The sequence below is a fragment of the Penicillium rubens genome (genome assembly GCF_028828025.1).
Source record: "Penicillium rubens strain IBT 27055 chromosome Unknown utg000002l_segment0_segment0, whole genome shotgun sequence".
NCBI lineage: Eukaryota > Fungi > Ascomycota > Eurotiomycetes > Eurotiales > Aspergillaceae > Penicillium > Penicillium rubens.
Genome location: NW_026890600.1, coordinates 6,693,104 through 6,708,497, shown reverse-complemented (window position 1 = coordinate 6,708,497; position 15,394 = coordinate 6,693,104). Strand labels below are relative to the sequence as shown.

At 48.6% G+C, this 15,394-nt stretch overlaps 6 protein-coding genes across 6 annotated transcripts; 3 read left to right on the top strand and 3 right to left on the bottom strand.

Moving 5' to 3' along the window:
- Window positions 1–193: 193 nt before the first annotated feature.
- N7525_005035 (mRNA-binding protein NAB2) lies at window positions 194–1,693 on the bottom strand (the record flags this gene model as incomplete). The annotated part of the gene is made up of 2 exons (XM_002565211.1): window positions 194–1,217; window positions 1,278–1,693. The coding sequence occupies 2 exons, from the start codon at window positions 1,691–1,693 to the stop codon at window positions 194–196; spliced, it is 1,440 nt and encodes a 479-aa protein (XP_002565257.1).
- A 1,306-nt stretch (window positions 1,694–2,999) lies between these two features.
- Window positions 3,000–4,710, top strand: N7525_005034 (cytochrome P450; the record flags this gene model as incomplete). Its single annotated transcript, XM_061213256.1, has 2 exons — window positions 3,000–3,724; window positions 3,810–4,710. 2 exons carry the CDS (start codon window positions 3,000–3,002, stop codon window positions 4,708–4,710), a joined length of 1,626 nt encoding a protein of 541 aa, XP_061070277.1.
- A 1,271-nt stretch (window positions 4,711–5,981) lies between these two features.
- Window positions 5,982–8,059, bottom strand: N7525_005033 (glycerol kinase; the record flags this gene model as incomplete). Its single annotated transcript, XM_002565213.1, has 4 exons — window positions 5,982–6,569; window positions 6,646–6,812; window positions 6,866–7,851; window positions 7,926–8,059. 4 exons carry the CDS (start codon window positions 8,057–8,059, stop codon window positions 5,982–5,984), a joined length of 1,875 nt encoding a protein of 624 aa, XP_002565259.1.
- A 1,639-nt stretch (window positions 8,060–9,698) lies between these two features.
- N7525_005032 (MIP/aquaporin family protein) lies at window positions 9,699–10,868 on the top strand (the record flags this gene model as incomplete). The annotated part of the gene is made up of 3 exons (XM_002565214.1): window positions 9,699–10,021; window positions 10,086–10,632; window positions 10,704–10,868. 3 exons carry the CDS (start codon window positions 9,699–9,701, stop codon window positions 10,866–10,868), a joined length of 1,035 nt encoding a protein of 344 aa, XP_002565260.1.
- Window positions 10,869–11,647: 779 nt separating this feature from the next.
- N7525_005031 (uncharacterized protein) lies at window positions 11,648–12,039 on the bottom strand (the record flags this gene model as incomplete). The annotated part of the gene is made up of 2 exons (XM_002565215.2): window positions 11,648–11,653; window positions 11,725–12,039. The coding sequence occupies 2 exons, from the start codon at window positions 12,037–12,039 to the stop codon at window positions 11,648–11,650; spliced, it is 321 nt and encodes a 106-aa protein (XP_002565261.2).
- Window positions 12,040–12,699: 660 nt separating this feature from the next.
- Window positions 12,700–13,800, top strand: N7525_005030 (uncharacterized protein; the record flags this gene model as incomplete). The annotated part of the gene is made up of 3 exons (XM_061213255.1): window positions 12,700–12,995; window positions 13,064–13,406; window positions 13,471–13,800. The coding sequence occupies 3 exons, from the start codon at window positions 12,700–12,702 to the stop codon at window positions 13,798–13,800; spliced, it is 969 nt and encodes a 322-aa protein (XP_061070276.1).
- Window positions 13,801–15,394: the final 1,594 nt, after the last annotated feature.

Genomic DNA, 15,394 nt, shown 5'->3' with positions numbered 1-15,394 from the left:
ATGAACAGACCAGATAATAGTATCTGAAACAAAAGCAAATGCATAAAGAGTATCAACGCCATTCCCTCCAGCCATTCCTCGTTCATTGATCAAGATCGGATTGTACATAGTATTCTTCGCTTCAGAAACAGACTGTTGTGGGACGTGTGTTTTTTTTTCGACTTTTCTTCATTGTCAGTCATGTCAGGCGGAGTCACGCAGTCAGCTCCTGGCTTTGGCTCTGAGTGTTCTCCTCGGTCTCCGGTTTGATTAACTCTTGCGGTCCATCCACATCCGTGACAAACTTGCGCTCGCTGACATGCTCCCCAGAGTGCGGAGTCCACACCTTGTCGGTGTAAGCACCGCGCTGGCCCTCGGTGTGCTTATAGGGGCACTTGGGGTTCAGGCAGGGATTAAACTTGCAGGCGGTCTCGACATGTGTAAACTTGCATCCTTCAGTCTTGCAGTCGGCTCCATTGCGGCAGACTGGCATACTCGGGTGCTTGAAGGGACAGGTGGGGTTGGTACAGTGAGGAAAGAACCGACACATGGCCTCTGCCTGGTGAGCGGATCGCACTGCTGGTGAAGGGTGGCGCCCGGTGCATTTCTTGTTCTTGCAAGCAGCACCGAATGAGCAAGTGTCGGAAGGATCGATTGAAGTACCTTCGGGGGCGGCAGGTGATTGATGGGCAAACGGGCAATCCTGTCGCGAGCATCGTTGGTTGAAGCGACACACAGTGTCGGGGTTGCTTTCATCTTGTTCACCACCCGTTGTGCTGTCCATGTCCACATCTGCTCCTTCTGCCGCTCTCGGTTTGTTGTATCCGCGCTTTCCTCCACGCTGGCCACCTCGCTCGACCCGATTGAAGAGCGAACGACCCTGAGGGCCATTCTGGGAACCAGTCTGGAAAGCGGGGTTGACAGCGGGTGGCATGAAGCCAGGCATGAATTGCGACATCATGCGAGCTTGTTCCTCCAACATCGACATAAGCTGCATCTGGTTTTCGGGGGTCATCTGCATCATGGGGTTGCCTTGCATTCCCATGGCACGGCCACCGCGACCATTTTGTTGTCCGCCTCTCATTTGACCCCGGCCGTTGTGACCGATGCGCCCGTTTCCTTGTCCCCGCACACGGTGCAGAGCTGCATCCGAGCCACGGTCTAGGTTTCGATTGATTTGGTTCAACATCCTTCCCTTGCCGCCTCTGCCGTTGCGCATCGCTTTCGGTCCTGTGGGGCTATTGAGGAGCACTGTCAGCATGTTATAGGCATTAGCAGAAAGGCATGGTAAAACCTACATCTCGTTTCCGGCCTCCGCCATCTCGGCATCCTGGCCGTTGGCCTCTCCGAACGGATTGGGCGTCGTTTGAGCTGAGTTGTCGAATTCCATGGCCGAAGGGTTCAGCTGGCCCATGGTGGTGTCGTTCGAGGCTGGAGCAGCCCCGTTGATTTGTTGGTTGAGCAACTCGACTTGAGTGAAAAGCCATTGTGAAAACTCGAGGGCCGCAGTGTCACCTTCCTGGAGGCCAAGAAAATCATTTGAAAGCTCGGTGGCTATTTGCTCTTCAGTCTTGCCGTTGACCAGCATGAGAACGATGTATTCGATCAGTGGTGACTCTTGGCCATCACTCCAACCCATCTCCACCAATTTCGGCTGGATGACATTTGCGACTGCTCGCGCAAGAGGCGTTTCCAAGGTGATTTGAGGCAGCATGGCGAAGGCGATTGTAGAGTCAGGGAAAAGTGAAAGGTTGGTGAGAAATTCACAAAGAGGGAGCAGTGCTGATAAAAGAACTTGCGCCACCCGATAAAGGCGTTTCGGATCTTATCGGCGCGACTAACAATGAAGATGCGATTAAAACGGTAGGCGATGGCAGTTGAGGTTAGAGGTGAGTTTTAATAGACCAGTAACAGGTTCTGGTAGAGAAAGCAAAACTTTAGCAAGCAGATTGAAGTGAAGCTAAAGACCCGACGACCAAAACGGATGTTTGATCACGTGGCTGTGGCTGGCCGGCGGTGAGGTGGGGCAGAACATACAATGCAAATAACCACAAGGTTGATTTTGCTATTAATGAAGAGAAGGTCTTGCTTTGATCGAACTGTGTTGCAATAGTCAGATGAAAGAGAGAAGAAATCTGACTTGTTGAAAATCATAAGGAATGGACCTTGCAACTACTGAAGTTTGGGTTTATATATTCACAATGGCTATTGTTCCGCCACCAAGATGTTGAGTTGGTTGTTGTGAATGGGGCTAAATGGGTTCTATATACAAAGAGAGTATCCAGACAAAGAGACTCACGGTCAAGTGACGTCTAAGAAAGGAATAGCAATTGTCCCAAGGCTTCTAGGTCCGTAGCCTGAGGCATGGATATATTATACCTGAAATATCAGGCATATGACACTGCCTCAGGCCTTGATGAAAAGCATGTACGCATAACTATGTAGTTTAGCGGCGTAGGGACGTTTATGTGGTTGCAGGCCACCTATCCACAAAGCGCTGTCGATCTCCCCGCTCGGAATCATATGCCATCAACCCCTGTCTGCCGAGGTGTCATGTCTTCACCATGGGGCATCTTCCCCAGATCGTCGGTGGCCCCACAATAATTATACGGTGTGAAACCGAGACCACAACTGAACGCTGTGGGGATCTGTGCCTAGGCCAACCCCATATTGCAATATCAAATCAACGAGGGATCAATGAACAAAGGATGAAGTCACATAATGCGGGGTTCGCAAGCACGGCTCCTTTAGGCCATCCTCTACACCTATTTGGGGCATGAGGAACACACATCATTGGATACTAAATGTTCAGAGGTATTCTCTGAAAACTAGTGTGGTTGTGTCCCCAGATTGATAAACGCTGCAACCCGTATGGTTCATACTGTTTGACAAGTTCGTCTTCATGACTAGCCTTCCCTGCCGTATGTTATCCAACATACCAGTCCTTTTTCTCTTATTCTGAACGCGCCCTCCAAGACAGAAGCCAGACTAAACCTAACTTGGTATAGTCTAACGGCGCTATGATTGAAGACCTCCTGGCCGGGACGACATTCAGTCGGGCCTCAGTATTGCTTCTAGGACTATTCGTTGCATTCTGCGTGTTCCGGAAGTTCCAAGCTTCAGCACAAATCGCCCGTCTCGGTGTCAGAGCTCCCAAAATTGGGTTCCGGCTCCCATACGCTCTCGATTTTATTTTCCAAGGTTACCAAGCCAATCAAGTGAACCGCGATATAGAGTTCTGGGATACAAAAGTCGGCCAAGCAGGGGGCCTAAACAATGTGAAGACAGCCGAATTGGACGCTGGCATTTCCACCCGTATGGTCATCACCAAGGACCCAGAAAATATCAAGGCAGTCCTCACCGGTCAGTTCGCCGACTACGGTAAGGGTGAAACCTTTCACCAGGAGTGGAAGGAGTTCCTTGGCGACAGCATCTTTACCACAGACGGCGAACTATGGTCTCGCTCCCGTCAGCTCATCCGTCCCATGTTCGTGCGTGATCGCATTGTCGACACGGAAATCTTCGAGAAGCATGTTCAGAAACTCATCCCGCTTCTTGGCGGCAGCCACTCACCCAGCAGCAGCAAGGTAGTGGACGTCGGATCACTCTTCTTCCGGTATACCCTCGATGCAGCAACGGACTACCTGCTCGGCCAGGGCACAGACAGTCTTGATAACCCGGCAACACGCTTCGCTGAAGCGTTTAGATATGTGCAACAGCGCCAAGCGGAGTACTTCCGTTTCGGGTGAGTGATGAGACTCGATCCTGTGCGACGCAAGCACAAGCTTTCATTGGAGCTCGCAGAACCTAATCTAACAAACCCTAAACAGAGTCTTTAGCTACTTCATGTCACGCACGGAATTCCGCAAGAACCTCAAGATCATGGACGAGTTTATTCAGCCATACATCCAGACCGTTCTCGCCCACTCACCCGACGAACTCAATGAGAAGCTCTCAAAGCACGAGACCTTCCTCGATGCCCTAGCCAGCTTTACCCGTGATCCCCGCGTCCTCCGTGACCAACTTGTCGCCGTCCTCCTCGCAGGCCGCGACACAACAGCCGCCACACTATCATTCTGCCTCTTCGAGCTGTCGCGGAACCCAGAAGTTGTCGCCAAGTTGCGCGACGAGATCCGCAATAGACTTAGCGTCGGCGCCAACGCCCAGAAACCCAGCTACACGGATCTCAAGGAGATGAAGTATCTCAACGCAGTGTTGCACGAGACGATGCGTTTGTATCCAGTCGTGCCCTTCAACGTACGCTATTCTTTGCACGATACGACGCTTCCACGTGGCGGTGGGCCGGATGGGCTAGCGCCTGTGGGTGTGCGTGCAAACTCGCGGGTTGTCTACTCGACGATGTTGATGCAGCGGGATCCTGATCTGTATGACGGCCCTGGATCGAAGAACTACTTCGATCCTGGGAAGTGGATTCCTGAGAGGTGGGTTTCCGGCTGGCAGCCCCGACCGTGGCATTTCATTCCGTTTAATGGTGGACCGCGGATCTGTATTGGGCAGCAATTTGCTATTATTGAGATGGGGTACACAGTTATTCGGATTTTGCAGGCTTATGAGCGCATTATTGCGCTGCCGGTGGGTGGGAAAGACAAAGTTGAAGATCCGGTGCTTCGGTTTGAAGTTACTCTCAGTCCTGGCTCCGAGTTGAATTGCGTTTTCCTCAAGGAGGGCGAAGAGGCTGTGCGTAGTGGCGCTAAGGCAAGAGTTGCTTGAGGTATGGTTGATTCTTCGAACTACAGTATGATATGATATCTTTTGAGACATGAGTTTATGCCCTACTGTTAGCTTTTCGAACAAGGTGGAATTCATATTCTTGCATTCTTAGTATCCCGTAGGTAGATCTAAGTGGAAATATACCCTCGCAAAAAATCCCTAAGAGCCCTACAATAAGGCACCATTATAAATTTCTGACGCATCCATGCAGTTTGTAGTAGATTTTAATTTGCTTTGCAGATCTTCCCAGGCTTTGTGCTTTTGTCTCCTTTGTCCCATGAAGCTATTTAGATAGGCTCCGTGGCACCAGATAGAGATCATCATCAGCATATATGCTATTGAGTCTTCTGTTGATCACCTCTTTCTTCTCTTCGTAGATCTGTGGACACTGACTCCATCAATTCCAAATCCTGACATAACTACGTGTATAGGAAGAATGCCTTCAATAACAAGTCGTTGTCAGTACTAGTCCTGGCAACAGCAGACACGGTTTTACTCGTCATATAAATTCATTCAGAACACCCAAACGAACGAAGATGTATGTACAGAATCGATTTCTCTTACTATAGCACTTTTTGGCCAACGACAACATATACGGCGGTTTGGCCGAGTGGTCTAAGGCGATTGACTAGAACGTTCTTGAGATCAAGTTAAATCTTGAAATCAAGTATCCTTAATCAATTCCGTTCGCGGGCGCATGTTCGAATCATGCAGCCGTCGTAAGCTTTTTGCTTCACTAGCCTAGTGTGGCGAGACATCTATAGAACTAAGAAGATTGGAATAGGAAGAAGGCGGATCTGATTTTTACCATACCTACTAACTACCTTCCTACCTATGTATCTATGTATAATTATGTTTGATTTAGATATTTAATAACTATAGCACGACATAGTTATGAGTTGTTACCTAGATAGTTAAATTCTATGCCCTAACAAAAGGGAAAATTTGCGTTTAGGCGTTAACCGATTCGGGGTTAGTGTGTTTACTTGGCACTTGGCAAAACCACATCAGGAAATCCACACTATGCCTTTGTCACATATATTAAGGGTGTGTCTAGCAAGCAAAAATTTGACGACGGCTGCATGATTCGAACATGCGCCCGCGAACGGAATTGATTAAGGATACTTGATTTCATTTAGCTTGATCTCAAGAACGTTCTAGTCAATCGCCTTAGACCACTCGGCCAAACCGCCGTAATGAGAAAAGGTTTTCTAGATTTTGCATCGCGAGGAAGACTGTACAGGTCATCTTCTTGGGAAATAAGAATACAATTAGTAGGAGTTTGACTGTCGCTTCCGTAGCTTCCTCAGTCTTTGCAAAATCTCCACTTTCCGCAGCTCCATGAACAAATCCTCTTCATCTGCATCATCCAAATCACATAGCACACTCCCCAGACCCGTCCGTACAGTTGGGTATGTGGCTTCGATCTCCTTTACTGAGACATGAGCTCTCTCTTTGACAGCGGCAATGTATGTTGAGCTTTTAACCACATCTGAGATCAAAGAAGTATCCGAGATCTGCAATCCTTTAGACGGAGGTAGACCAGAATCCTTCGCCGGTGCATATGTGCCGTTTTTGGGACTAGCGACCTCTTTTTGCTCTTTTTGCTCTGTGCTCTTAGATCCCACCCAGCCTCTACTCATCTGCACAGCCTTTTCCCATTGTCCGAATTTAGCAACACTCTCTTGTCGCGGGACTTGGGGCTCGAAGACCACACCGCCAGAACGATTGATGTCGCGTAGCTCGGCAAAGTTGTGCCACAGTCCAGCAGCAAGGCCTGCTGCAATTGCTGCGCCGAGAGCTGTAGTTTCACGCATCTTGGGGCGGTAGACCGGGATAGATATCAGGTCTGCTTGAGTCTATATTTTAGATGAGATTAATTCTTGTCCAAAATTCATCGAGGTATAAGGTAAGAAGGCGTCGATAGGTTCTTACCTGCATTGCCAAGTCTGAGTTGCTCATACCCCCATCTACAGCCAGTTCGGAGAGTGCATGGCCGCTGTCTTTCTCCATTGCGTCTAGGATGGCTTTAGTCTGGAAGCAGGTTGCCTCTAGAGTAGCACGTGCGATATGGCCCTTTTGGGTGTATTGGGTGATCCCAACTGCACACTGTCAGATAGAATACAACAGTCAGGTGATGAGAAGAGAAACTCACAGATTGTACCTTTTGCGTCATCAATCCAATAAGGTGCGAAAAGTCCACTGAAGGCAGTGACAAATACACATCCACCACTGTCTTCCACCGAGTAGGCAAGTTCATTGACCTCCTTAGACTCCTGGAAGAAATTCAAGTTGTTCTGCAAGAATTTGATCCCAGACCCAGCTACAGCAATGCTTCCCTCCTGTGCATAGATAGGCTTCCCACCAAAGTGGTAAGCCACCGTAGCCAGTAATCCATGTGTCGAGAACACGGGCTTGTCACCAACATTGTACAGAAGAAAGCAACCAGTGCCATAAGTGTTTTTCGCCATTCCAGGCGAGAACCCTTTCTGCCCAACCAACGCCGCAGACTGATCACCCAGACATCCCATAATCGGAACCCGTGCCAACGCCCCAGAAGCAACAACCCCATACGCCGTCGCATCAGACGAGGGCACAATCCTAGGCAAATGAACCTTCCCCCTAATCCCAAAAAAGTCCAGAAGCGTCTGATCGTACTGCAACGTCTCCAGGTTCACAAACATGGTCCGCGAAGCGTTTGTCGAATCCGAGACAAAGACGTTGGCAGCCACGCCACCGTTCAAACGGTAGACCAGCCAAGCATCGACGGTACCAAACGCCAGCGTGCCGCGGTCAAATGCATCCTTCACTCTGGGGACATGCGCCAACATCCAGAGCAGCTTCGTAGCCGACGAGTAGGTTGACAGCGGCAGACCGCAGAGAGTCTGGAGCTGCGCAGCCCCTGGTTTCTGTTTCAGTTCTGCAACGATCGCCTGGGAGCGTGTGTCTGTCCATACAATGGCATTGTACAGGGGCTCGCCGGTCTCGTGGTCCCAGACTATGGTTGTTTCGCGCTGGTTGGTTATTCCGACGCTCTGGATGCTGCTTCGGGTGTGGCCTTGTGTTTCGAAGTTCCGGACGGCTTCCTCGATGCAGGTCTCTACTGAGGTTACGATCTCGAGAGGGTCATGCTCGTGCCAACTAGAAGTGATTAATTTGGGTTAATTCTGCATCCTAGGTGGGCTTTCTGGCTATTGGACTGGACTGGGACTTACCCCGGGTTCGGGTAGATTTGGCTGAACTCGACTTGATGTGATGCTACTGGGTCGCCGTCGCGGTTGAAGATCAAAAACCTGGTGCTCGTTGTGCCTTGATCGATCGATCCCACAAAGGTATCTGAGGGCTGCATGGTTATGGATAGAGGAATCTACGGAGGAAAACAAATCGAGTTTGGCTATTTGCGCATGACATGAGATGTCAAACCTTGCGATACAAAGGAAGAACTCGAGATACAGCAGACCCCAAATACATAAGTAAAAGACTTTCCTGGATAATAACTTCACGGTCACACAGCGGGGTGCTCATGGAATGAGGGGAAGACACCGAGAGAAGGGATTGGTGGGATTATCCCTTGGCCAGACGTGAGATGAGAAGTGAGAACGGGCTGTGCGGCGACATGTATTGGCCCTTCGTATAGACTCTTCTTGGGGTTCTTGGAACTTGAAGTGGAATTAGCCAAGTGTCAGTGCACTTTGGACTCATTAGGGAAACGATATCCCCATCCCCAGGAAAATGGTTCCCTCGTTCCGACTTCCCCCAAACCCCAGTATGACCTCCGTGCATATTGTGGAGAGAGATCAGCAGACGATTGACGACTCGGTTGATTTGGCGAAGTGTCAGATTCAACTTGGTGGGGAATTGCGCACTGACTCGGTCTTTATTCCATTGTCATATTAAACCACACGAACATCTATAGATGGCCCAAATTGCAACGGTTAGGCCGGCATTGAAATTTTATCTGCAAGCCTATATTGGCTTTTTTTTCCCACGGTGAATACTGCGGTGCTAACAAGTGATAACTAGGGGACATCTCTATCTACGACACTCGCAGAGTCAAATCCGGACAACCCCGGTCTCGGTGATACTACCTCTAAGCATATGGTCACACAGTTAACGGTCAATTGTGTCACTACGGACGAGAAATGGAAAAAAGCAAGAAAATACTACCCTCAGTATCATCATTATCGGGAAAGACCAATCTCTTTCCGCTCTCGCCTCCTTTTGGAGAAGCCTGCCGCTTCCAGGTGACACAGTTTGGACTTTCTAGAAAATTACAATTGGGCCTGCGTGAGGTCTGGCACCCGACGAGTTGATGAGTAACAGAAGGCAGACAAGCTTCTACTACAGTCATGACAGAGGCAAATACCGGTAAGCGGGAACTATACACAACATTGCGGTGTCCAAAAAGTACCCTAAAGAACACCCAACAACACCCAACCGGGATCGGACAGTGACTTCCGGCTGCCCAGGCCAAACGGCCCTTCCTACAAACGACCCCTGAAATAAACTATGAGCAGAGGTGCGCTGTCAGAAAATTCTACTCTGCGTGAAAGGGAAACAAAAAAAAAAAAAAGAAAAGAAAACACGGCAACAAAAGGCACAATGGCCAGCCCAGCCAGTTCAATAAAAGGGATATGTGCACTTGATGATTCCGAGTCTATCCGGATTTGACTTCAGCTGATATCTTTCCTGCAAGCTTGAACGCCCTCTGGAGCTCTGGAGCTTGGAACCAGGAGGACAAGAGACACACAGACACACTCTCTTCCAGGACAAGACCCTGCATCAGCCAATGGAACCACCGTCTTGTACGAAGGACAGCACAGATTGAGAGCAAAGGGTTGGTTACACGGTCGTTCCTGGTTCTTCGTTGTTGCTATACCGGAAGAACTACCTTATCATTCTTGTGTTGGCGAGATTCCCCCCGGTTGGTCGTACTATATCAACTCGAAGCCCCAACCCTGGCTCCCGGGGCTTAGGTTCTCCCTTCGATGGCCACCTGGAAAGAGCTTGAGCTTGATTCAATGTCAAAAGTACACCGTGAAACTCTCTCCTCCGATACTCATGACAGCGGCTGTGGCTCGCTGTGTCTGACGGACAAGAACGAAACGGCTATCCACCATATCAACCCTGAAGTCGAAAGCCCTTATACTCGCCCCCTGGTGTGGTTTAAAGTGCGGGAGTACTGCCATGAAGCGTTCTCAGAGTTCTTTGGGACGATGATCCTGATTTTATTTGGGGACGGGGTCGTTGCTCAGGTCCTACTCAGTCATGGTCAGAAGGGTGACTACCAATCTATTTCTTGGGGATGGGGGTAAGGCTCTTCTCCTTTATCGATCACAATTCCATACGCTGTTCTAACCGATCTCATTTAACAGACTGGGCGTCATGCTCGGAGTATACGCCAGCGGGGCATCAGGAGGCCACATCAACCCCGCCGTGACATTTGCAAACTGCGTCCTCCGCGGCTTCCCCTGGCGCAAATTCCCGGTGTACGCACTAGCCCAGGTCCTCGGTGCAATGTGCGGTGCGGCCATTGTGTACGGCAACTATAAGTCAGCCATCAACGTCTACGAGGGCGGGCCAAATATCCGCACAGTCCCCGGCTACTCGATGACGGCAACAGGCGGCATCTTCTGCACCTACCCAGCAGAATTCATGACAAAAGCAGGTCAATTCTTCTCGGAGTTCCTTGCCAGTGCGGTCTTGATGTTCATGATATTTGCTCTGAAAGATGACGGCAATCTAGGCGCCGGGGCGCTGACACCTCTGGCGCTATTCTTCGTTGTCTTTGGAATTGGCGCGTGCTTTGGATGGGAGACTGGATATGCTATTAACTTGGCACGGGACTTTGGGCCTCGGCTGACCTCCTACATGATTGGATATGGGCATGAAGTATGGGCTGCGGGGGACTACTACTTCTGGGTATGTTTGTCTGAACATCACATGGACCAAACTTTGGGGACTTGCCCGGCTTACGGATGTTTTCCTATTAGATTCCCATGGTTGCACCAATATTAGGTTGCACATTCGGGGGGTTGCTATACGATCTATTCCTGTATACTGGGATGGATAGCCCAATCAACACGCCCTGGATGGGAATCAAGACGCTGTGTGGGCCCTTCGGTCGAAGGCGAGTCGCATTGCAGAGTCCAGTCTGAAACAATCCTATCCTTGCTCATTATATCCGCAATGTAGGCGTGGAGTGGTGAGTACTGTACTTGATTTGTGTTGCTTTATCTTATTTATGATCTGTCTATGACAACTACGTGTGTAAAAAGGGGTGGAACTTAGCGATGACTGTTATGATCTGTATTTTGCACTATTTAGCCAGTTTCTGCAGCGTTCTTTTAGCATCATGGAATCTACTTTAAGTTCTTCAACACAGTCCATGGACTTCAGTATTTTCTCTCCTATTTAAGCCAGATGTCTTGTCCGGGCCAAGTATTCGTCGGCTACGTCTATAAGTCATGGGGTCTATAAGAGATATAACAGCCAGTCATTGGCACAACCATTGTATTGTGTACATTTCTCTACACGAAGAAAAATGCATCCAATGTATGAAGGGCATGCAGGGCGTCATCCCTCTCTATCTCGACTGCATGATTCCAGAAGGGAACACAGCATCTGCAGCTAACTTACTTTTCAACTGGCTGTTCTAGTAACTCAATCATCGCACGCATCCAACATAGATAGAGCCCTAAAGGGAGTATGGTTAAAACCATGTCCTGAACTTGGTTAGCTCTCGATGGCCTATTGGTGCAACTACGGGGTATTGATTGGTGACTGGCATGTCTATAACACCTTAACTATTCCGGAAATTATAATAAACTTCTATTACTACTCGATCCGGCTTTAGACGATATTCTAGTATTCCGATAAATAGAACGGTTTATAAGGAATAAGTATCTCCCCCGATAAGCCTCTCCTATACTCTACGCTACTCCTATAGGTTAAAATAATTAGAGTCATTAACTACTAGATTTTTTCGATAAGTTACTCGCCCTTATAGCTTACGGTATGCACAATCTCTGGGGGCCGAACATAGTACGCTTCCCAGTCATCGACTGTCGCGCCCTCAAAGGAGGGGTCTTCCAAGACCGTTGGGGTGAATGTGTCGAGGAGATCAAGGCCATTATAAAACTCAAGGTATCCTGGGGCGGCGCTCACGAAGTGATCCATAAAATTCTGCCGGTCAGTATTGTTTTGGTATGTGCATCGATAGATCACAAAGCCCCATTTTTTGAATCCGTCCTCGTCAAGGGGCTTCTCACGCCGGTCCGCCGCATACCGACCGGCATCCATTGTGGGATCATGTTTCGAGGGGACCATTGTTGAAAGTGTGGTAGGAGTATCCCCGAAATGTGGTGGTATAAACGCGGGCTTCGCGAGACGCGAAAAAGCGGCTAATGGGAGCAGAAGAGCGGACAATACTCGGGCGGCTGGAAAGGGCAGATTTGCTGTAGAAGCGGGTGGACACAGAGCGTGGAAAACGTGTAGTTCGAAGGAATTTTCTTGTAATCATATCTAGGTACATATGTAGGTGTGAAGGCCCCTGTTTTGTCATGAGGCGACGAGAGGTACGAGTGGGAAAAAAGGCGGGGTGATTTGCTCTCCAAGTTGAGCAATGTCATGCAAGGAAGAAATATACTAGAATGAAACGAAAAAGAAAAAGAACGAATATTGTCGCGGTGAAAAGAAGGACAGGGTCAGAACGGACTGGAGCATCAATGCACCCGACTTGGAGAAACCCTTTTACGGGAGATGCAGACACCCCCTCAATCCATGAACATCAGATATCTTTGGCATTTCTCCCCTCCAGATTTTCCTCCCGAATCTCATTACGTGATTTATCTCTTCCAGACGCGGTGACGCTTTCTCTGGGCTTTTATTGGACCTGTACATGTGAAGAGGTAGCAAGCCCCTGGCAGTTCCGAGCCTTGAAGGTCCACTATACAACCTGAGCCATTGTCAATGTTCTCGTTCTCACAAATGGACACTAACCCGAAGCCTTTTCGTGATCTGCTCGACCATCATCGTGATCTTTTTGTAGATCCACTCTTATGGACTTATCGCCACCTTAAACTAGTGGGTTGTCGATTTGAGGACGCCGACACGGCCAGCACAGAATCAACCCAGGACGACTGCAAGACCGACGATGACGAAAGGCCTTGCCCAAAGGTACCCAGCGATGCTGAGCAGCTTGCAACATACCCCATTGCTGCCGTAAAGTATCGCTGCCTTGTCAACATTCTTGTCGGGAAGGGACGCCCATTTAAAACACTTCGGTAAGATATCGCGTGAAATACAATGTCTAACAAGTACACAAAAAGTGACTGATAATTTCGCTGAGCAGCAAAGGACCTCAATTCTACTTCACAGACAAACCTGTCCATCGGCCAAGACATACTGTGTTCTATCGCCAAGGACAGTCGGACGCACATTTTGGCAAAGGCTTGTTTCCGTTGGTTAGCTACCTGCACTATACAAGTGTCAACGGAGGCCGTAGAGACAAATTCGAGCCTTGTCCAGGCCCCAAGGGAACTCTCAATTGGATCGGTCAACGTATCCTCGAAAAACGACTGGCTCAAATCCAACCGAAGGAATGGACAGAGGATCCATATTTCGTGTGTATCTTGCTAGCTCTTGCACAACTCCAAGAGCGCAAGGTTGAGTTTCCGAAGCCAGCAACTTACACGGTATGTCTATCTTCAATCAGGCTTGTTCTTCTTTCCTCGGGAACTCTAACTTTTCGGCATCTAGTCGCGTCTTCTTGTAACCAACCTGTGCGACAAGGAATACATCCATCTTTACGAGGCTGAAATCTCCGCTGAACTTCTTGGGGCGCTCAGAAGCCCGACAACTGCCACCAAATATACAAAATGGCCTACTATTCGACGAAGGAAACTCCCATACAAGCCTTACAACACCTTTGCGGACCGCATCACGGCTGAGCTAGTGGCTCCTAGTCTCCTGTGCTCGCCTGAGATCTCGAGTCTGTCTGATGAAGTGAATGGTGTCGTTAGATGCGGCACGAAACGACCGTCCGAGCCAGAAAGCAATAAGACATACAAGACGGAACGAATAACATAAACCAGTGATAGTCCATCAAATCAGACTATGGCCCGCAAGTCCAGGTCAGCAAGTCTAGGAAGATTGTATGCTTTCAACCAGGCTGCCGGATGATATTGACCCTCATATTTGTACTACCACGATGCCACGCTTGATCTTCTCTTTCTGCACCACTATTTGTCGAATACATTTTAATTCATCTAGATATGATACTATGGAGCTAACCTTCTATGTACATAGTACTAAATATGTAGGTGGTATTGAACCGGATCAATTCAAACCCCGATATACCGAGTCTAGTCTGTACCCATGTCCTCTAAAACCAGAAACAGAAGATATTTTGCTGCAGATCGTGATAGGAGTAATACTAGGCTCTGTTCTTCTTCCCAACACCCAAAACACAACCTCGATTCCAGCAACATCTATCCCAAGCCTTGCCCAGCCTACAGAGCCTTTCAGGATCCACAATGGACTTGGAAAAACGCCCCGACCACTCGCAGATATTGAATCAACAAATACGGGCGAAGGATGACCCTCGCCCCCGTCAAGTCCCATGGCTGGAGCGCTTTCTGGAAAGGATTGGGTTCTTTAATCACAAGTACAATATCATGTACGAGCCCTATATAACTCTTATTTTGCATTACCGGTCGCTAATTTCATACTGGCTAGGTATATGTTATGCGTTGGCCTATGTCCGTATCTATTTGAATACCTCGTCTGCCGTCAATACTGTGATAGAGAGGATTGCCGCTTTTACCGCAATACCGCGTCACGCTGTACAGACATCTTGCTATTTCTTTACCTTCTCCGCATTCAGTACTTAACCTGGTCTCGGGATAGGCGAGAAGACGGGCGACGAGGATTGCCGCTGTGGGCTGTGGTCCTATACATTGCTATGACAGGCAGAAGATTGCTATTTACCCCTGTTTCATAGTTGAGTAAGGAAATGTATGCATTTATTATTCCTTAACCATTAGCTGGGAAACATGTCATCGCCCGTATGAGAAGTGAAAGAAGCCGAAAGAACCGAAATGGCAGTGTTGCGTCCAACTAGACCTAGCGAAAGGGGACAAATGAATCGCCAAATTATATCTTGGTATTTAGCAGATTCATGAAATAATATGTAGTGGGAGTTTGAGATTAAACGGAGCTGAGGCGCATTAGATATTGAAATCTAGTCCTTCCAAAAGCTCCTGTTGAACAGTGTGAAATGAAAAGCTTAGATGCTGTGTACATGGCTAAAACAACACAAGACTGTAGTGGTGTTATCGACTCAGAACTGGTACTATATACTTCAAACGGTGGAAGATGATGTGGATTTTGGAAGGTAATCTCACCTTGTAAAGTCCATAAGACATACCAGCTCTCACAATCAGAAGTAGTGACCAAGTTCATATACATGCTTGCAGGATCTACGGATAGTGCTACAAGGCAGGTAACTCTCTACAGAAAAACATGCACAATTCAGAACCGATATCAATGCTGCTAGGAGTATGATGCAGATACACACAGCGAAGGCACGCAACGAACATGGACACCTATCTCACATAAATGGAAACAACAGATCCGATTCGACTAACCCGCAAGGCTAGGATAGAAAATGCAATGCACACCT